The 22,849-nt window shown below is 37.8% G+C and overlaps 1 protein-coding gene across 4 annotated transcripts in view; it reads right to left on the bottom strand.

The window, feature by feature from the left end:
• Positions 1-22,849, bottom strand: part of GREB1 (growth regulating estrogen receptor binding 1) — a 90,132-nt gene that overhangs the window by 25,276 nt on the left and 42,007 nt on the right. For all 4 annotated transcript variants that reach the window (XM_069011607.1, XM_069011606.1, XM_069011609.1 and 1 more), the window contains 16 exons: positions 17,692-17,874; positions 17,273-17,416; positions 15,859-15,984; positions 13,868-13,990; positions 12,866-13,003; positions 12,504-12,689; positions 11,613-11,963; positions 10,791-10,919; positions 9,117-9,242; positions 8,466-8,663; positions 8,195-8,375; positions 6,463-6,655; positions 5,740-5,876; positions 4,272-4,611; positions 2,607-2,722; positions 1,722-1,921 (listed from right to left, as the gene is read on the bottom strand). In XM_069011607.1, the coding sequence (XP_068867708.1) occupies positions 1,722-1,921; positions 2,607-2,722; positions 4,272-4,611; positions 5,740-5,876; positions 6,463-6,655; positions 8,195-8,375; positions 8,466-8,663; positions 9,117-9,242; positions 10,791-10,919; positions 11,613-11,963; positions 12,504-12,689; positions 12,866-13,003; positions 13,868-13,990; positions 15,859-15,984; positions 17,273-17,416; positions 17,692-17,874 (2,871 nt within the window). The remainder of the gene's footprint in view (positions 1-1,721; positions 1,922-2,606; positions 2,723-4,271; positions 4,612-5,739; positions 5,877-6,462; positions 6,656-8,194; positions 8,376-8,465; positions 8,664-9,116; positions 9,243-10,790; positions 10,920-11,612; positions 11,964-12,503; positions 12,690-12,865; positions 13,004-13,867; positions 13,991-15,858; positions 15,985-17,272; positions 17,417-17,691; positions 17,875-22,849) is intronic.

Below are 22,849 nucleotides of genomic sequence, written 5' to 3'. Positions count from 1 at the left end.
GGAAAGGTACACAAGGGTTTGTGTGGGGTTTGCCCTCATCCTGACACTGTTTTCAGCATGGAGAGTATCTGTTCCTACCACACAATATTGGATCAGCCTATGGTCTAATTTACACATGCTGAGCTGTAATAGCTTCACAAAAATCAGTGCTGCAACCAGGAGCTGGTAATATCTAGGCCTGTCTCAACCACAGTTTCTTTTCTGACCCATGTCTTACATTCCTCACTAATCCAGTGTCAGGGAAAGCAGCAGGCAACAAGCTCTATTTTTGTCAATATGTTATGAAATTACCTCCCACCCCACACAGCTTTATGGCCAGATTATATCTCAGCTTTTGGTAATGAAATTCCATATTTGGATGGCCATCAAGGCCATTCACTTGAGATTCCTAGCCCAGGCTTCTAAGTTAAAATGTTTGTTTCTGTACAATTTTAACATGAACTGAGACATAAGCACTGCCATCAGAAAACATAGAGTGTAAGTCTATCTCACATAGATAGACTCTCACATAGAATTGGACTCTGGATGATCATACCATACTTCATGGACTAGGAGAGCAGCATTAGACAACTTAGGAGCCCATTTGACTCAGATCACATATAATCTCAGCATACTTCAACTAAATGGACAGAATTACTCATCACAAGAGGTACTCATCACATCTGAAGCAGGCATCTGTTGAACACAGTTTGAATATGACCTCAGGTATTTCATTCCTCTATGAAGAGTACATATTGGATTAAAGAAAGTATTTTTGTTCAGCTTGTTCTGCTATCATTTTCAGTGAGTAAGAACTTCTTAGGTGAACAGTAATTGGCTTTCTTCCTCCTCAAAGTATAGAAAAGGAAATGAAGGCAAGTTGTTTGAGATTTAAATAGTTTACAGGGATAAAAATCCCTTGTTTTCCTCAGGGACAATAGACAGTAAACTGTAAAGAACTAATAAATAACTGATAATGCCCATCAATTATAACTCAAAAAAAAACCAAAACCAAAAAGCAATTGTTCCTGGGTAAAGTATTCTTGTTGGTTTTTTACACATTTGTATGTTCTTAATTGCTTTCTTAAGAAATTATGAATTCACCAACTCTACACTGTCAATTTGAAGTCATGGACATTTTCAAGGAGAACTCAGAAGTTTCTATGTTGAGATATATTTTCTATCCATCCTATTTAACGCCTGACAAACTAGAGACTACTCAGCTGCATTATATACAGTTTCCTTGGAAGGAATCTTTATCACTGACATCACTGTAAGCATAGGTTTGGTAGCATCAGTCAGGGACAGTTTAGTTGGAGCTGCCACAGCCCTGAGGGTGGGATTCACTTGCTGCTTCTCAGACAGCAAATCACACCCTTCCCTGCTGGAGAGGGAGAGCACAGAGGGTCCTCTGAACAGTGAGTGTCACCGGGTGTTCCTACTCGAGCTCTACTTTGTGGCTGCTAGAACATACAGGGAAAAGGAGGAACACAGGAGGGAGCCAGAAAACAGAGAGAGGCAACAAATGCAGCAGTAAAACTGCAAGAAGTTAAAACGCATCAGCAGCAGCAGTCCCAGGCAGGGAGGGTGAGAAAACACAGGTTCTATGAGAGGAAACAGAACTAAGGAGCAGAGCTCACTCAGGAAGACTAAAGTGAGAAACCCTCACCCATACATTTGTGCTTTTGCTAATAATTTTCAATCATTTTACAGCTTCTTTTATTACCAGTAATAGATAATACCTTCTGTCGCTATTTCTTCATCTTCATTGTCAGTACTGCTTAGTTTCTCTGGGTCACTTTCTAACACATCATTCACAACTGCTTTCTCTGTGTGAATTTCTGAGCTCACAAAGTATGCTGCCAAACCAAGTTCCTGCTCCAGGGTTGTCCTTACCAAAGAAGATGAATTTATTAAACGTAGGTCACAGTATCTCAGTGATCTGGAGAGAAACAGGAGGAGCTAGGATGAAAACTTAGTGTAATCTACTGCCTTATCTCTTTTAGAAACACAGCCAATGGGGAATTTCAACAACAGACAAGATAAATCACAGTATTCTGTGCTTAATAAGATTACCACCCTGGCGCATACACTTTTCTTTCTCTTAACCCAGTTACACACCTTCATCTACTGCACTGAACATTAGCATCAGCATAAGAAAAAGAATAATCATTTGGATTCTAAACCTAACACACAGAACACGGTTCAATTGAACATACAAAAGCATTTAGTGCTCCAGGGCATCCTGTCTGGCTTCCAGATGCCATTCCAGAAGGCACTGATCTCTCCACACATCCTGTATTCATCCACACATACAGATTTCTCAGCTACCCTAAGAAACCTAAGCAGCTATACTTCTTTTTTTAACATACCCATTCTCTCCTCTAAACTGGGATAACTCTCATAATATTTTTGGAGCTATTTACATCTTGCTATAAACAGAAATTTATTATCAATAATATGGAGTTTGTATTTATTATATAAAAACTGCCCCCAAAACGGCGAAGAAATGCCTTGACACTGAAATCTGTTTTACCTCTCACACAAGTAATCACACAGTTAATCTTTAGCTATTTGATAAGCAATGGATAAAAAACTGCCACTGAGAAAAGAGTGGATCTTCTTACCGTGGCAAAGACTCCCCTTGTGGATCCATCCCACTAAATATTAATATGCAAGGCAAACCTTCCAATTCCAAATAGGTCTGTGGCCTCCAATCTACATCTTCAATTTTCTGCCAGATCTGTATAAGGTAGAGAAACCCTTTTGGACATATCTATATGTTGGACATATAAATATCCATTTGAGATATATCTATATCAAATAAAAAGACAGAAAGACATACTTTTATCATCCATTATAATAATCCACTTGTACAGTGGAAAAGAAGCCCTATGGCAGAGCCAATTCAACACAGATAGATCTCACAGTTCCTAGAGCATTACAGGCAGCCATCTGCCTGCTGTTAGTCTGAGGACATTGGGACAGTATGTTCCAGCCTGAAAAGGCTCCCATCTTCCAAGCTGCATAGGCAGCACTGAGACCAGGGCATATGGCAAATATGGCACAACAGAGAGTAAAGCTGAGCAGGAGTTTTGGGGGAGAGAAGAGAGTACAGAGACTTCTCGAGGCAGATAATATATGGATGTCTGAGTCCAAGGAAGAAAATAATCTAGAAATGAGACTTTTCACCTTAGAGGAACAGGAGAAAGTTGGAAATGTTCAACACACACCACTGTCCCCATTTACAACCCTATGGAGTCTCCCACTCTCCCCTAAAGCTATCAGTTTTCCTGGTAACTTTATGAGAAATCTGACAACTCCATCTATTGTTGGACTGTTTTGCATCAGGCTATATTGCTTTACTCACACCAGTCAGTCCTTTTTGCTGTAAGACTGACCTACAGATAAGGAGTATCTATGGTAGGATCAACAGTCCAACAACTTGGCCTCTGACAGCTATACGTGTTCCCCTGCTATACATGTCAGACAACATAATCAGGATGTGATTCAGAACTAATACTGATTTTTCAGAGTAAGCTATGCCTAATTAATAGCAGAATGAGATCAGCATTAGGCCTGGGATCTCAAATTACTTCACCTAACTGCATACTCAAACAGAAAAACAGTGTACCATATATATCTATTACAACATTCTAGAATGGAAATATCTTTGCTTTGGCAACCAGATAATGGTAACTCTATGAAGAGCAAAGGAGGCTTTTTTTAAACAAGTGACCCATGACTCTGGACTTAAAGGAAATAAATTAATCCAATAAACCAAAACACGGTTCAGAAAGCATAAAATCCCGAGCTGTGAACACCAGGGTGCTTTAGGATCCATAACTACCATCACTGACCAGTAGGTAAATCAGTCTTCTTGCCACCTTCTGGTGACAAGAATAATGTAACTCTGGACTGGTCATTGATTAAAATCTCTTTTTTGCATTGTGATGTTTTTGTGAGAAAATTCAGCTAAAACTGAACGTTTTATTTGGCTTTTTAATGAATTTCTCATAGTCCCTTTAGATAAAAGCATTTTACCTGTTTCTGAGGGTTGCTACTGGAAGTCAAGTGCTAACTGTATTAGTTAATACTCCACTGACCACAGGCAGGACAGGAGAGGTGTCACAGGCAGCATACCCGAAACGTAAAAGTCATGCTCCTCATGGCAGTTTTTGTTTTTACTATATGACTCCACGCTTCAGCTCATGACCATAACTCTCACCAGTAAAGTCTCCCCACCTACCCATCTAATGAAGCTTCCCAGCATATGCTGTTCCACAATTTACCTTTAGTTGCTCCACAAAGTGCTTCCCAATTGTGATCCCGGAATTAGGATTTCCCAAGATTATTTCAAAGTTATCTTCAAGGGCTAGTCTTTCCCTTACATTATACAGACGTTCATATGCCACTGCAGCCAGCGGGATACATGGAATTCTCAACACTACCATGAGGCCATGGCCACTAGGACATTGTCTTGAAGAGTTTATTAGATTTTGGGTAATTTCCAGAGTTTCAACTGAGGTGTAGTTCTTCATCTGAGAAAGACCACACACTGCCATCATAGCTGCAGAGTAGTGTTGGATGAGGACAAAAGTCCTTATCACTGCACTGTGTAATCTGGGGAACCTGAAATAAACAGTGAATTAAACAGTGAAGTTTTAAAGGCTGAAGTGAAAAAGCTATTTTTTACAAAATATAGTAACCTCAGGATTTTCTCCTGTAAAGAATCCTTCATATCTACTATACAACAGAATCTCACCAATTGCAATTGTACAGTATTTGCAAGGCATCATTTCACAATCAGAACTGATGTTGTCTCTCCATTTTTCTTGGTAAAGATTTACTAAGCAAGTAGTCCAGTAAGGTTACATCACTTTAGGTTATCCATACCTTACTGCTGTTAACAAAATTCATCACAGAATATTAGCTGAGGCACTCAGTAATAACATCAATCAAAATAATATTCTCTTATCAGTAAGAATAGAATTCTTCGCTGTGTGTTATTCTTAAGAGGCAGAGAGAGATGGGGTGTTTCTCTTGTCTTCTTACTGAAGCCCTGAACCAACTTACTCTTGTGTTCAAGAGAACTGAATATGTAGGCAGAAACCAATAAGCACTCCAACTTCCCAAGCCCAGCTACACCTGTCTCAATTCCCAGTCTATGGAAAGGAGATCCATGGATATCCAATAGCTTCCTGTTTTCTGATTTTCACAGAAATGAAACCCAGGTGCACAGTAAAAAGAGTGCTTGCTATGGCTTGCTCAAAAAAATGACTATGGATTGCTCAGAAGTTTTTTTTTCTGATTTATGTATACCTACCACAGTGGTATGTTTAACTTCTCATTGTGTTCCAAGTGCAGTATACATAAACTCTATACATCAAAATCAGCCAGGGTCAGCAAGTGATAATATTGGACAAAAGTAATAACACATTTAAAATTATGTGATGATGCAATGTTAGATTATTATAATATAGAGGTAGTTACAGGTCACAAGAGCCCACTGTAAATTGGGCTAAGCAGTGTGCATGCTCATAGTAAAAGACAGCCTTGACTGATGCCACTGCAGGCCCAGTATATATTAAATAGATAGGAGAAAATACGAACAGGTAGTATGCCTTGCATATGTAAATGATGTGTAGGACAGTGAGAAGCAAAACAAAAAACCAAAAAAACTGGGCTTCTAGCTAATAACTCAAGGCCCTAAAAAGGACTTCCTAAGTTTCCCATGTTAAACAAAGGAGGGCCCCATACCTCTTTCCCAAAGCCATGACCATTGCTTCAAAAGAGCTGTCGTACCGAAGCAGTGGAATACTATGGCCAGAGAGGGTGGATTCAATGAATTCTGACAGTCCAAAGTATTTCTTGTTTTCATGGTATAAATCTACACCCTAAAGCAAATGAAGCAACAAAAATAGAAGGGTAAAGTCTATCAATAATTGATTTACAAGTGCTTAACCGTTGGTATTTTGATATACATACAATCACATTCTCTAATAAACATACATCTACTCAGACATATTAGAAAAATAAGAGAAAGAAATAGAATTCATTTTTTTGAGAGAATGAAAGTTTGACCCAATTTTCCCCCATTCCTTTCTCTCTTCCCACATATACATATACACAGATAGACCAGCTCTATTGAATAAATATGCACACATATGAAGAAAATCCATGTATGTACATGTATTTATGTAGTAATGCACTAGAGACAGAATTGAAGATGATTTCCATTTATGTAGCTTACAGATTTTTAGCAGAGCTACTAAGGTTTATGGGATATAGAAAAGGAATAAAGAAAAAAAAGCTCAAAAGGATAAGCAAAGGAAAAATGAACTTGCCACAGACTGAACAAGATGTTATTCAAACTTCATTCTTGTTTACAAAAATCATGGGGACTTCACAGTTTTATCGAGTACATAAATGGAAAATAACTTATGAAAAGTTCACAAAAGCACCTCAAAGCATCCATCTTACATTGCTGTATGAAGAAGGCCAGTGGATCTCATTGTAAGGGCTGATATGAGTATGCTGTGTCTGCAGCGCATAGGGGAAGGAAGTCACATGGAGGGTCACAATATTGGGTGCCTCTTTCACCTCCCTGCAGTTCAACAATCTATCAACAAGTCCTGTCGACAGCTCTGTTTGAGGATAAAGACTGTGCATAGCACTGCAAAAAAAGAAACCCAAAACTCTCCAAAGTGATCAGCAAAAGGGAACATTTGTGTCAGTGAAATAGCTTTTAACCTGCATGTGAAATCAAAGTTAAAGGAACTTAGGGTTCTTCTTTTACCCTGAAATTGTTGCACAGAAGGATGGGAAAAGAAATGCAAATTATTTCACTGCAAGTAAAAATTTCTGTGAGCCTGATAAGCTCTCTAGCTAGCAAATTACCAATCCCTTGCAGCTACCAGAGTATGAGAGATAAAGGATGAAAGGAAGCTGATGTGACAGTTACCAATGGACACATAGTCCTGTAGTAACTCTGGTCAAATTGTTAGATCATCTTAACAAAAGATGATTCTAACCTACAAAAATCAAGCTAGAAAAGTACAGATGGTAAGTCAGTATGATAGAAAAAGAGAGAAAAAGAAAAGAATAGTTATTCTTAGGGCAAATCCCAGTATCACAGAATACTGACAGTCAGTTCCTTGCTCCTGTGCAAAATTTCAGTCCAAATTCATGCTATTTAATTTTTGGCATTTACCTGCCTATGCATCTTTATTAGATATAAAACATAGCTTATTAGAGTTAAGCAGCAATACAGGTACTTCCCTACCACTCCAGGATGTTATATGAATAAATGCCTCAAACGCTGGGACAGCTGTAAAAGACCATGTAAGTTCCTAAGACGGGAGTTGAACAGGAAGCCCTCAGGTGCAAAGTTTCATTGAAAGTCATCATTCTCAACCAGTGTAAAATATAAGACCTTCTCACTTCATTCACAAGCAAGATTCCACAGTTTTTGGTTTCAGAAACACTACCATGATCCCAAAGCTGGAATATGTTGGTGTTTTTGGAATTCAGAATGTTTTCCAACCTCCCCAAGAGCCTCAGAACCAGACAGCAAAAGCAGCCCCACTTCTCAGCAGGTGGGTCGTTGAGAAGCTATGGAAACAGAGCGCTGTGAGGGAAGCAATGAGTTATGCAAGTGAGCTGATGGGGAACTTGGTAAACACCGGACAGAAACTTCTCTCTTTTCCTCAGAACTCTACCTGGCATCACTATGAATCTACAGAAGCTTTCAATTCTTACAAATCAGTGACTTTGGATAGAAAAAATGCTAGAAAATTTCCAGTCAGTAAAAAAAAATAGGCAGCATGGTTGGCTCACTCATTGTCTACTCCCTGGGTCAGGGTTTTGCAAGTTTTACAGCCCAGAGGACACTAACAGAGGATAATGAGCTCTGTGTACTTTCACAGGAAGCTTTCCCCTGAACAAATGACAAACAGCCAAAAAAACCAACAGCTGTGGCTGAAAGTAGATAAGAATGGGGAGCAAAAAAAGCTGTAATGTTCCACTGCAGCACAATATAATAAGCAGGGTAAGAATAAGTCATGGAGGACCTTAAAATATGCTTATTCAATGCATGGGGAGACAGAGTTAGCAGAAAGATGCAAACGAAGATGAAGGAAGGGATAAATCTGAAATCTTGAGAGATAATCCAGATAATAATAATTTCTCTAAAAACAAGTTACAGTTTTCTTACCTCATTAGATCCCAGTGTGCATGATCATGTATTAGGACAAACAGTGTGTGTGGATTCTGCATAGAGTTCTGTAAAAAGACTTTGAATTTAATTTGGGCTTCAGCATCTAGTTTCATAACATACTGTTCCACTCTCTGCTTTGTAAGATGTTCCTTTTCTAATCCAAGTTCTAATAAAATACCTAAAAGAATGGAACAAGTGTCAGTATTTTTGGACATGAATACATCTAAGAATGTCCTGTAAATCTAAAATAAAGCTAACTAATGAGCACCTGAGTGCCAGAGATGAAACAAAGTCTGTTGATAAGTCACTTCGGAGGGTGGAACACAAATCAAGAAATCAATTTTTTCGAAGGAACCCAAATCAAGATTTTGAGTGCTAGAGTCAGCAATTGAGCAAATATGAGACAGCAATTTCTGAGCCACTGCTAGCTGGAATGGACGAATTTGGTGTCGTTGAATCTCATAACCTGAAAAAGGAAAAATTCTGTTTAGATATATGCCCAAAGTCTAATCTAACGCAAAATGTTAAGAGTCTGGCAAAGAATGACTGATTTACCCTTTAAGGTATTTTGCTTATTTACAGGAGTTCATTTATGACAATCCATATAGAATATGCAAAGAAATCTTTATTTGGACTTTTTGGTCCTATAAGTATCTGAGACCTGAAAGTGAATTTGAACAATAGCATTCTGCTACCACAGAAGTAAGACTTAAATCTTCAAAAACTGTAATACCCAGTGGAATGAAGCAGAACATTCATCAGTGCAAATTTGAATATCCCAAGACATGAGCTGTTGTTTGCCTCAGGATCTTTGCCTTCAGGAGCCTAGGACTCTGCCCGGAGGAATCGAACTGTGCACTCAGCACTTGGTCTCCAGTATCCTCTTCTGTTACCTCTTTAGAACATCTTCCTTACTTACTTGTACACACAGCTGTTCCAGTTCCGTTCACTGCTGTTGGTTTATTCACTGAAGCAGAAAGTGATGAAGAGATGTGTCCTTGGTTTTCTTGATAAAATTTCTCCAGCAAAAGATCAATGTCACCCTCTATCAAATTGCGGAGAGACAGGAATAAACATCCATGTTAGTAAGAGCTGCATTTCAAACTGACTTTGTTTTGTAGATCTTTAAAACTTTTTATGTGTTTGCTAGCTATCCTGCCCTTGGCTTATTGGTTGTTCTATACAGGAACCTTCTTGTTATTTTCTATTTTTAGAAATCTTTTTTTTACAGAGTATCACTAATAAAATGAAAACCAGACCAGGGAATGATAAACCATCTCTGCAGACCAGCTAGGACATTTATGGAATGTGGTAGAAAACTAGCCTCAAGGCCCTGATGCAAACCAGCAACAACAAAGACATAAAACTGACTTCGTTTATGTTCAGACCGTGGATCCATACTGTTCACTAACAAGGATTACAAGAAAGTTGAGAAAAATCTGATAAATATTTTTAAAACTCTAACATTTTTGAGAGACAGAAAAATAATTTCTAATACAGCCAAAAGAAAAACATGAGTTTTGTAGCTATACACAATGCTGAAGCAAGCAAGGTATATTTTACTAAAGTATTGCATATCTGCAAACAGATCCATTTCTATAGAGCATGGGCCCTACTTACAGATGAAAGCTATGCAGAGAGTACAATATGCCAGACCCAGGCATCAGTATTTTCTCAGCACTTGGAAAGATGTTTGAGCATGTCTGCAGTGAGCTCAGAAAGCCAGGGTCTGCCCTGTGAAGTGCAGTCCAGTGGATATAGGTGGCAGCTATTTTTAGGATGCTCATTTACTTGTTCTGCTCAAACAATAGCAACAGCAGAGAACTCTATGATTCTCTACGGTTCTCTTTAATTTTGAGAACTGTGCTTTGAAGATACTAAGATAAACAGTACATAACTACAAGATGATTTAAGGAAATGGAGATTCCCTTAAGCTACCACTCAAAATATCATGACACATTCAGAGAGCTTCTTGTGATCTATTTACCAACATGATGTGAATGGCAAAGAAGACTGTGACATCCCATTAACAGTGACAAATATGCTGCATTTGTCCTAGTTGTGAGATACAGTTTAACTTTCCATGTGGCTTGATCTGTCCCCAGATAATCCTGCCTGTAGTAATCCTCAGTACACTCAGTTAAAAAACGATCCAGTAACTGTGTCCCTCTGCAATTTTCCTCTCTGTCCCAGGCATCACAATCAAGTTCAAAGTATGGTACGTAGAAGGGGAAAATCCTACCTTTCATAAAGTAGCTCTGATCTATCCTGCTCTAAATGAATTCTGTGCTCACGGCAAAAGAATTTATACATTCACATGGATATGGACTTATATAACATAAGGATGGATTTACATAGCTAAGAATAATATGCTCAGCTATTTGCTGGCCTATTTTTATGAAACCAATGGATTTTAGAAACTGATACTTTCAGGAGGAATCTCAATTCAAGTGTACTTTCACAACTCTGTCCTGCATTTTTCATATATTTCTTAGAGTGTCTTGCTTCTGGAAAGGAAATGAGCACGACTATTTTCTCAGACTTAAAAGTTTCAGGGATTTAGAAACATGCCTCTTTACAACCTGTTAGGTACCTGGGCAAAGTGTGCTAAAGAAGGACCCCAGAGTTTCCACCTTCCCTGTGACCAGCTGATAGTTAACTTCTTTTTGGTAGTCTGAAGGACTGAGCATGCTCTCAGACAGAACTCTTGCCTGATACTTTCCTAAAAGACAAAAAAAGAGGAATTTTGAAAACATGTTAAACTAAAGTTAAAAATGTTCTAAGGCATAACAAAAATACTTTACAACTAAATAAATACCACACATACAGAAATGGCAGAGATGAGTCTTTTATGTTTTTGACACATACATGCACCATGTAAAATAGATTCATGGTTTATAATTCTTTGTATTTCATTCCCAGTTTGGAAAATATTTGTTGACACAGTATATATAAAAAGACCATATAATATTGAAAGGAATTGCCAATTATCTTACAATCATAATGAATCTTTGAACGGCCATCCAGATAATTTATTTAATTGTGAGCATAACCCTCAACAGGTTGTTGAAGGGAATGACATTGAAAGAGAATCTTTTAGAAGCTAATGAAAGGTTCTCTGCAGCAATGTCCCAGATGCACAGAGGAGGAAAGCTTTATGCACTGTGTGTGCTGTAACTCGCTATTTTTTGTTTGTAGCCTTGTCGGCTGAGATGCTTTGGTGAGAAAATGGGCAACGCAGGCAGAATGCGGTTTGCTGGGGAGAGACCCAGTGGTGCAGTGTCAGCTTGGGTTCACCAAACCCAATCATTACTGGTTGCTCTGCTTTGTGAGGCAACTTACTGGAATTCCAACCAAATCCCTCACAGCATTGAATTACTCTGGTTTGCAAGGAGATACATTCTTGGGTTATTACCTGTTATCACAATGCAGGAATCAATGGCTCGGTTTCTACTGGCACATATGATCACCACATAGTTTGTCTTTACTAATTTTCCTTCAATGAGTAGCTTAAACATTTCTGAAAGCCCTTCTGCCAGGGAGTAGCTGCACTCAATGATATGGACACTGTCATTACAGGAGCTGGCTGCCAGCCCCGCCAGCCAGGGCAGCTGGGCTGAAGTCACCGGGGTGATCTGGCTGGGCACCTGGGGAAAGGCCTGGGGAACAGCCTGCTGGTACTGACGGATTTCAGACAGGTGCGATTCCCGCCAGGAACGCATGAATATTTGCTCCAAATCCTCAATCAAAGGGACCTGGTCTGCAGCTAAAAAAAAATAAGAGGGAAATGTTATGAAACAATTTTAAAAACTGTTGAGTTAAAAACATGTATTTTTTAAACCATGCTTCAGATTTCTGCATGCATGACTCTATTGCCTATAGCAGATGTAAAGCAAACTTTTCATTTTGAAATGCCTTTGTGATACTCAGATAAAGCTGCCCTAATTTGAACCTGAGTACCAGTAATTAGAAATGTTTAAGAGGTTGAGTGCTGCCTGTCTCAGCATAATGCTACTTCTAAACCACAGATTGTCTGCAAGAACAGTGAATGACAGCTCTTTTCCTTTAATTTTCATTGCTGAGGTCCCAGATGATAGCAGAAAATAAACCTTGTATGTTTATAATTCAGTCTGTCTGGCCTTCAAGACCTAGTTATTTCATTTTTTTCCATAACCATGAATGAAATAGTTTAATATCACATTATCAAAGACTCATATTTAGTACTGTCCTGCCCTAATATTCCCTTTCTCATTTGCCTGCATGTAATATATTCAATGTAGTCTCTCTGGATGTAGAACAATCTTACCTAGTTGAACAAGGTAGTAGACAGTCAGTAAGAGCTGCATTTCCTCAGAAATAGGCTGTATTGTGGGTGCACCGTATTGTTCATATGCTCTAGATAAAGACTGTGAATTTCTGTAACAGGTGTACAACAAAGGACTCACTATCACATCATTAATGTTCCCGCAAAGATATGGGAAGTTCCCATGACCTACAAAATAAATGTATGTAAACATCACATTAATTTAGTCATTTTCCATATACGCATTAAACAGTTTTAATAGTCAACCTCTTAAAATGGATAGTGTTAGCAGTGTTGAGAGGTAGAATATATCTTTACATCTCTTGGAAAAAAAAGAGGCCTTGTTGTGGGGTTGGGGGGTTTACCTTTAAAAATAACTGGTTTTGCTTTACAGATTTTCAGCAAGTTGTCAGGAACTGAGACTGGTTCTCCTGAGCCTACCATTGGAGAGGAGGCTGGTCCCACCAAAGCAGAATGTGGTACAGATGACAGGCTTCCTCCATCTAAGATTTTAGACATATTATTACTGGAGTCAGGTCTAGTAATGATTTCCTCAAAGAAAAGTTATTCAGCATCTTCTCATACCCACATTTGCTATCAGTATTAACAGCTTTTTATGGCTCCATCACGCAGCTCTTGACCTGTTACTACAACCCACACTATTACACTAACAGTCTTGGAGGACTAATTATGTCATTGCAACACTGGACATCCTACATGCATCTAAAGATTTTGAAATGTTTATAAACAAACAGTTCCAGGTATGAATGCAAGAATACAGACTCTTATGTGATATCAATGCACATGTAGTTATGATTTGTGAGTTCTGGGTGATATATTTCATTTCACTCAGTCTAAACTGTTTTTATTGCTATAAGAAGAAAGAAAAATGTAAGATTCAGTGTTTGCTCAGCCATAGCTTCTTTATGGTAATTTTAATGTAAACAGTAGTACATTAAAAGAAAATATTTTGGAGGAACTGTATTTATTTCACTGCATGTCGCTCATGTCTGTATCTAGACTATAAAATCCAAGTGCCAAGAACATTATGACAAATTATTGAAACAATGGATGGTACTGTTATTATGGACCTGAGTTATGATACTAATTTTAATATTCCAAAGGTATTTTGGTGTCTAAAGATGGACCCAGGCATCTGTTGGGATTTGTTAATGACTTGATGACTGGAACCTAAGGAGAGTTAGGCTCAGAGCCTCAAAAAGAAATCAAAGGAAATAAAGCATCTAGGTGAGCACAGAAAAATCCCTCATATGAATCTGCATGTGTCTTTAAAATAATACTTCCTTCCCCCCCATTATTTTCTGAATAATGAAACAAACAAAATCATTACCTTGGGTATAGCTTACCATTTTTAATTCTGTTTGGAGCCTGTGGATTGAGCTGCAAGTTCCAAGTTTCAGTGGACGATGGAGATTCTGGTGACCAACCTTTATGGCGCTTTTTTGGAGGGCCTGAATTTGTTAATGTGCCTGAATAAGAATAATTTTCCAGAGAAATATTAGAATAAAATATATTCAGGTTTGTGCATGGTAATTCAATATGTTTTGATAGACTGAATGTATTCATCAGTATGGTAGTAGAAAAGGTCAACTCTATGAATATAATAATTTTGTGTGGTTTATTTTACTTTGTTATGTCCTGCTTAAATTACTGGGAAATTTTTGGTGCAGAGAACTCTTAATTATCTAGGTAAACTTCACTTATCTAACACCAATGCTTTCTCTCTACTAAGAATAATACAGTAAGTAATGAGACATAATAAGAATCCTTTACAGTATAAATATTTTGAAGTCAACACTGTGGGCATTTTGCTCCTTTTATTTCTGAACACATGACACAGTGTTACATGGAACTTACTGAAAAATAATATTGCTGAGGGTTTCTTTTCAAAAATTTCCCCATTTACAGGATTTTTGCCACTTCTTGCTGATTCCATCTTTGGTTTTATGTTTTTCCATATTAACTCCTATCAAACTACTGCTACACCTTCCTCCTACCCATGTATAGCTTCAACATTTTCTTCTGTAAAAACAACTTTCTTACAGTTTTTCCAGGAGCTCCTGACGACTAATTTCTTTAAATTTTTTTCATCATTTTCTTGAGTCTTCTTGTGCACTCCTGCAAACTCCTAGGAAGATGAGCTTCCACTAACATCAAGTATTTCTAATTATTGAGAGTCAATGGTCCTCCTGGAATTGCTCAGAAACTTGCAGGATTGAGCTATTTCTATTTCTGGACATGACTACACAGAGGTCGTAACACTGCTTAACCATGTCAAGGCGATATCTCCAGGTGAAAAGTCCCACATAAATTTCGAGACAAAATAAGAATTTTATATAAAAAGGTGTGGGTTTAATTTTGAAAAATTCATTAAAATTAAAGATAAACCCGAGGTCTTCAGACCTAGAAGGAGATTGTTCACTTGCAGACCCTCACACACGGGTTTCCAATGACTTTGTCCCTTACCCTTTTACCACGCGAGGGCAGACTTTGGCCATTTGTGCTGCTCATCCTTCCACCCGGTTTCCTGGCATAACGTTGTGACAAAGTCACAAGATACTTAGAGCAATACAAAGGATTTTTTTATTTGACAGTGCTGTGCTCTTTTCTGCAGATATGTTGATATGTGAAATTAATCCTTCTGAAATGAATTAGCAATAATGTGCTGCTGCATGATAAAAAGAGATTAAGAGCCTGAATGGGCAGAGAAGGTGAATTTGTCTGGGATGCCAGCAGGGAAACTTGGGAAGACTTATCCTAAAACCGAGCTAGAGTTTGTTGCTAGCCATAGTGAAAACTAATTTTCTTCCTTAAACAAACCAGTGACACAGTCTGTGACAGAAAACAATTAACAAAAATCATTATAATAATGCTATAGCGAGGACAGTTTCTTGAATTTGAGCCAGCTGACAAAGTCTATTTCTCCATCTCAAGGTGAACTGCAACACAGGAATCATCCTATGAGTTATTCCTTATAAATATTTCTTAATTCCCTTCACAAAATCTGTTTGGGAAATTGATGCAAACTGACACATTCTTTAAGAACCTGGATTCAGAATGTGGCCTGTATTTCTATTAAATAAATGAACTGTAAATATAAGGAAAAACATCTAGTTAATATGAACTGTAACAAAACTGTGGCTGAAAACATATAAAGAATTTTTTTTCCCTGGAAATTAACACAGAAAACAGTACTGTAGTCAGAAAAGACTTGGAACAAATTTGTAATTTCTATTCATTCAGGAAATTACAATCATTATATAATTTGTTCAATGCTTCTATTATACTCATGGAATACAGAGTTCAGGGTTATTAAACAACAAATCCATACAAATACCTAACACCGAAGGTCTTGTCAGAGCAGACAGGTTATTTTTCATCAACTGTTGTTTAGGTGACTCCTTGCCGTTATAAACTGCTGAGCTGAATGCTGCTGTTGAGGGGATGTGATCTGTGGCTGCAGCTGGCAGGAAGAAAAACCCAAAGTATTTACATTAAACATTTCTAGGTCGAGAGCCTCAGCTGATATAACAAACCAATCATTTCATCATTTCATTCAATAGAGCCATCGGGATCTGCTCAAGAGTGAATAAAATGCTGAATAAAACAAACTACTTCTGACCTCCTACTCCCAATTAAGTGCCTGGGCAAAATCTGATTCTTCAATTAAATGCATATGTCAGAAGCTGTAGCTTCTTTGCATGACCTTACATAAAGTGGCTCTTACATAAAGTTTACTCAAGAACCAGCCAAAAGAGAGAGGTTGTTTAAAATTTACTAAGCCTCCATCCCAATCTTTCTCTTTCTAAGCTTTTTTTAACTATGCTGCATTAAAAAAATCCAAAAAATGGAGGTGTTCTCAAGCCTAATATACTTGTAATTAATGTAGCTTTTTTGTAACATCTGGGGGGGAAAAAAAAAAAAAAGGGAATCTGCTATTATAAAGAGATTGATGATTTGCTCTGGAAGGGCACCAGTATTCCAGATCACGACTATTTAACAGGCTTCTATCTTACACAGAGGATAGAATATAACCACCAACAGATGTGCTTCAGCTCTCCTCTGTAAAATCTCAGGAAAAACCTGTAATAGTCACAAGACACTAAAGAGCTGTTTTCATTATGAAGAAACTCAGAGAGATCACTCTAGCCTCTATCATTTATCACCTTTCATTTATGTCAAGTTAATGGAAAAGTAAAGGTCTCAGAAAGAATTTTTAATGCAAAGAAAGTTACAGATACCAATTGTTTGGTTTTTAATTTTAAAGTCACTTTTCTCAGCAGAAGAAAAAATTCACAAGCTTTTAAGCTGATGCCTATATAATGTCTGTATTGAATAGGATTCTGGTCATAGCATAAAATAGACTGGATCAGATGAAAAGCTAAAATTACACTGGATCCTGTAACAGTTGTCATCTGTGCTCAGACAAGTGACAGCTGGAAGAAAACTTTAGAAATAAGGGCTTTTTAAAACATTTTGGTTTGGTTTAGCTGTGAGCAAGCTGCAGAACACCTGTTTACTATTTGTTAACTTTTTATACATAAACCTGACAGGAGAGAGGGGACAGCAAGAAGCCTTCAAAGTATAATTCTTTCTTTATTTGTAATAGATCTCTAATTCTATTCAACTTGTTTTATTAGGCAGTGTGCCTACTTGTTTGCCTTTGCTTTCCCATGATTATACCCAAATACACAAGCACAGAAGAGTTAAGTGGAAGTGCAACCCTGGCGTGTTTTCCTTCTAAGCAGTACCTGTTTGCTGAGTCCCAGCTGGAGCACTGGGATTTGCAGCTGGGAGCGGCTCACTGGAGGTGCTTCCTGAGAGGCCCGAACTCTCTGGCAGTTGGAACAAGGTGCTTGAGCAGGTACTGGTTGAAGACTGACGGCCTCTGAACTCTTAACAAAAAGAAAAAAGCTTCTTTATCTTTCTGATAATTTCACACATTAATTCTTAGAGGCTACAGCACTTGAATGAAGAAACCAATGTCTTCAGACATGCCAGGCTTATATTAGGTCATACAATGGCTTTTTACAGCTGCTCTAGCAGTCACCTGGCTTTAAAGAGTCTTTCAAATGATCTCATTCAGGCTTTACACAGACGCCAGCCCTCATGATAGCTAAGCTTGGATGATAAAAACCAGAGCTCAAGGAAGACAGCTTCATTATCTTACCTGCCCCTTTCCAGCAGATTACAGATCCTTTGGTCAGAGCTCCCTGTGCATTCCTGACCAGATAATACTTCAAGTGTTTCTGTTTCTTGGGCTGAGTGGTCAGTTTAAGATTAATGTGATTTGAGAATTCTGTAAAGTAGCAGAAACCCTTCTTGCCACAGCCAACACAATTGCCAGAGAAGCCTGATAAAGTAAACAATACACATAATCCAATGAGATAGGTGGGTCACTATTAATAACATTCAAACATGACTCTTTCCAGAGGAAAGACTGTATTTATTTATGTTTGGGGTTTTTGGTTTGTTTTTTTTTTTTCTCACAGAGTGAGATTTCTATTAATGTTTTCCTTAAAAAAGGTATTTTCACTTTGTACGAAAAGAGTATTGCACTTTGGATAACAGACTGTAAAAACATAGCCCCACGTTTAAAAAACAAATAAAATGGGCCGTATTTTCCATTTTCTCCTACCAGAAAAAGGTCACAATTCCTATTTATTACCTACCAGTGAAAAGTTTCTGGTTGAAGAGCACTGAGTCAATTGCTTAACCCCAGCCATATTCAGCACCACAGCATGTACATGCTTCATTTCTCTTTCAATTTTCATTGAAATATCATTCAATTTCATTGAATTTCATTTCACCCAATCCAATGAAACATGCAATTAAGTCTCAAGAAATTAAGTATATTTAACCTACTATATTTAAATATATCTGAACATATTTAAGTATCAAGTGCCTCCTATAGATGCTATTTTAGACAGGAATAAGTACTAAGCCATTCCTGGGCTATTAATTTAAAATAGCTTTGTCAAATTAGGGCTGGACTCTGTCAGCACTTCACAGCAGTTGAAACTATTTATGATTACAGGAACAAAGTGTCTGCAACTCTATAGACACAACAGAGACATAGTCCTTCCCCGTAAAGCTTTTTGTACTCAGGCTTGATGGGGCATTTCCAGGGATACTGCCATTTCCTCTCATTCTGAGATACACAGCTTGTGCCTCAACAAGGGGCTCATGGTGCTGATGTCATTATCATCGTAAATAAAGGGCACTGCTCACACAGCTGCCTTAAGATTCTTCTTTTTTTTGTCCATTTTTCAAAGTATTTCCTAAGACATTTTCATCTTCCATCAGATTAATGCAACTGTCTGAAAATACTTATGATCCACAAAGAAATCCTGTACAGGGGAATTAAAAGGTAATTTTGCCCATGGAAATTTCCTCTCTGTTCCCTACACATGACCTGAAGTATGATGCTTTCTTTCATTTTAATCATATGTAATGAACATTTTTATGTGTAATAACAGGAATTGAAATGAAAAGGGTATATTCAGTGAATTGAAACATGACAAAAATAAAGGAAATGTATTTCACATAACGTGGACAATGACATTGAAAAGAAAAAAATTGGAATAAAGGATCAATAATATTGTAAATATAATTAAGATCCACTTAGGAAAATTCTTTCAATCACATATCTCAAACAAATTATACTTATAAACTAATGGTCAATACTTTTTTCTTTCTGTAAAGTGCAAGCACTGAAACATAATGCTCTGTAAACACTTGTGGCTTGGTTTTCAACCTAAGCACTTTAATTAGTTTTCAAAAGGTTCAGAAGAATTTATTAAAAACTAAAGTTGATGTGGAATTTGGTCTGGTATCCATGGGAACAAGGGGCGAACAACCATTGAAAGCTGCCTAGTATCTCTCTGATCCTAGTCAGTAGGATGATAAAAGTCATTATGACTCATAAAATCAGGACAAGTCATGACTCTGCAGAATATATCTGCAGACTGTTATATCAGTCAGCACAAAAGCATCTGTCTAACATCACAGAGCCTTGGGTAGCTGCAATAAAAGCAACAACAAAAGGAAACAGAATTAGAACGGATGTGGCAAAAGCTGTAGAGTTTGCATGCATTTTATGCTGATTAAGAAATCATGGAAAATGCTTTTGCTAGTAAATGAAAACTTCTCATATATCTGGCAGCACACGGAGCATCACAAGAGTAGCACTGCAATTTCTGCCTGGTTGCCACTCACAAGACCACACCTGTTTTCAAATTTCCTCTTTCTTTTTTCCAAATGTACACTTCTTAGGTTTTATCATTTTTCTGGGAGTGTCCAGCAACTTGACAAAGCCAAATGTTGAAGTATTTGTTAAATCCAAGTTGGACAGTGGACATGAAATCTTATCATTTGGACTCCAGATTTTCAGATCACTTTTGTAAATTTACTTTTGTAAATTACATCTGTCCATTTAGCAATAACTTCTACCTGAAGAGACCTTTTGCCCCCATCACCTATTTTTAGCTCTGTGGCATCCACTGGAAAATTAGTTTACACCCTATATAGCATACAGGTGAGGCATAGTAAGGATTAAACAGATCTAAATTGTCCACTTGTTTTGAAAAGCCCTTGGATGACATTTTATAAGTTTATTTTTCAATTTTCCTTTAAGTCAAATTATCATCTTTCACCTCAAGTTGCTCCAGCCCCTCTGAGTGAGACCCGGTGCTTTCTGGGAAGCTGCCAACACCCTTTTCCATCCCATTCCCTCTGACTGACACTCTTTGGTGACAGCCATTGCTTCATTAATGCGGCTCAGCCCTGACACCACAGATAGAACACAGCATGCTCATAGTTCCAGCACAATAAAATGCTCTTCAGTCATTTCTCATTGCAGGGCTTTGCCACCCCTGCTCAGAGCACTTTATGTGGCAGATTGAGTAAAACTGAGAACCTAAACATTTCATCATCCTCCTCTGAAGGCCCTGTTCATGCCACGGCCCAAGGCAGCAGCTGATAGAGGGGACAGCTTGTTTCATAAACAAGCTGCATTAAATATTCTTCCATACATTATAGAGAGGACAAAGGTTAGGGGAGTTGGGGCAGCCATAAGGTGACTCAATATATCTATGTCATGGGATTGATTTCACAAGAGAATTAGAAATCAATGCCTGGAGTTTAGGGGCTAAAAGCCTTTCACCTTTAGGTCACTGGTTCATACCCAGCTCAGTTCAGTTGTGACTAAAGGCTGTTCCCCTCTGAAGATTGTTTAATCAGAAGATGTTTGTATCTGTGATTTATCATATGCATTTGCTTGAATTTGCTCACATCACAATGATCAATTGTCCATAATTTAAAAAGCTATTCCACAGCAGGGACCTTGTGCTCTGAAGAAGGACCTTGGACCAAAAGGTTATGAAATCTGACCTACCTTCTCACTGATAAAATGGTTCCTTTGGATCAACAGTGAGCTTGTGGTAGGGATAAAGAGAGTACTTCAGAGTGGAAGGTCATGCACTCAATATTTCATAATCAAATCTTTCATAAACTAGCAGAAAATTTTCTTCTTGTTTCTCTTTTAAATGTGTAACAGGCTTTTAATTAACATTAATATTTTGGTGGAAAGTTGGCAGCTTGCTTAAACAAAGAACGCTTATATTTTCAACTTTTCACCACAAGTATTTCCTCTTTTCAGTTCTACTCACAGGGAAAGGTACACAAACACTGACAATGCCCCATGGCTTTCCCACCTACTCAGTACCACTTCATTTGAAGACTGAAGTCCTAAGTTTAAAAAATGAATAAAATAAATATGGTGAAGCTGGAGAGCTCCATTGTACAGCAACTCAGTACTGTTACAAAAGCCCAACAGATCATTGCATATTTATAAGAAGCAGCCACAGTATTTTATACTACAATGTTTTCATCTTACATACAGCTTGCAATGCAAGCAAACTAATCTTTTCCTCTGTCATTCTGACCTCAGGGACCCACTAGAAAAAAAAAGAATTTCTTGTTCCCTGCTAAGAAAGTAGGCAGCTCTTTGGTCTTTTGGAAAATGATGGGTGAATAGCTGCTTTGTTTATTGTGAGAGACTCTCCTGAAGAGTGAGGACTAGAAAAAAAACCAAAACAAGAAGAGAAAAAAAACCTTACGAAAGGTTCATGTTAGCTGCTTTAATTAGGAAACAATAAATATCTCACTATCACAGATCACTTCCTCCATCTAAGCATTCCTTTAGGTTGCATAAAACCCAATAAACAGCTTCCTAAAGGCAAAAAGCTGAATCTGTTTTGCAAAGTAGTTAAACCTGTGATCAAACATGATTAACAGAATCATATGAGGAACAAGCCTAGAGACAGAAAATATTTTTCTTGTCAAAAATATAGTCTTTTCCAGAAACTGTTGAGGTTTCCTTCCTATGGAATAATACGTCAATTGTAAAAGCAAAGAAACCAAACAACCTCCAACAGAAATTACTTTCAAATCACAAGCACATCTGCCTTGATGGTGGGACAACTTAGTAGCATAATCAATAAAATGGCTCATGCCCCACAGGCATATGAACAGCCCCTAATGGGAACAAGATCATAAGTCAAAACCTGGCCCTGAAACTACTGAGATATTTCCTGCTTTCTTCTAGTCTTTTTGTACAATCCACAGGCATCATCACAAACACATGCAGCAGACCATAAGAAATCAGGAAACTATTGGGTGAGTAATGAGTGTCTTCTCTCATCAAATAAACAGTTTTGAAAAAAATCTACAGTACTGAGTAACAGCTGCCTTACAAAAATACAGTATTTTAGAAAAAGCATGAAATTAGGCGAAAAACCAGTGGGGTTGAAAGGTCACAAATGATGTGTCTGTATGACCAGTAAGCCTTACCAAAAGTGTGGGATATACTCTGACTCATGACAGCTAATTTCAATTCAAAATTAATCCAATTCTGTTTCCCTCTAAACTTACAAAGGCTTGAAGGGACTGCTTTCCATGCTGTTTCAAAAGGCCAACATGTTTGATGGAGCACTGCCTAAACTCAGAATACCAAAAATAAGGCTTCTATGCTGTCTTGAAAAGCAAGACACTAAATAGTTTCCTTTCTTCATACGACATGTTTTCAATTTAAATCTACCACCAGAGAGAGGACAATGTGCTACATTAATAGATTATTTAAAGTGAAAATGGTTCTCTCTTTTATCCCACAATGTGTCTGAAATCACGAGACTGCTCCTGTCTGCTTCTAAGTTTACTTCCCCTGATTTGATTTGCACTGGTGTATGAAAACCTGAATCAAACAATCATTTCTATCCACAGTATGATCTATTGTACAAATAGTATGCTATCCTCATGTTAGTAAGAGA

The sequence above is a fragment of the Aphelocoma coerulescens genome, chromosome 3 (assembly GCF_041296385.1).
Source record: "Aphelocoma coerulescens isolate FSJ_1873_10779 chromosome 3, UR_Acoe_1.0, whole genome shotgun sequence".
NCBI classification, from domain to species: Eukaryota; Metazoa; Chordata; class Aves; order Passeriformes; family Corvidae; genus Aphelocoma; species Aphelocoma coerulescens.
The sequence above is the reverse complement of the archived record's forward strand: the minus strand, read 5'-3'. Positions and strand labels throughout refer to the sequence as shown.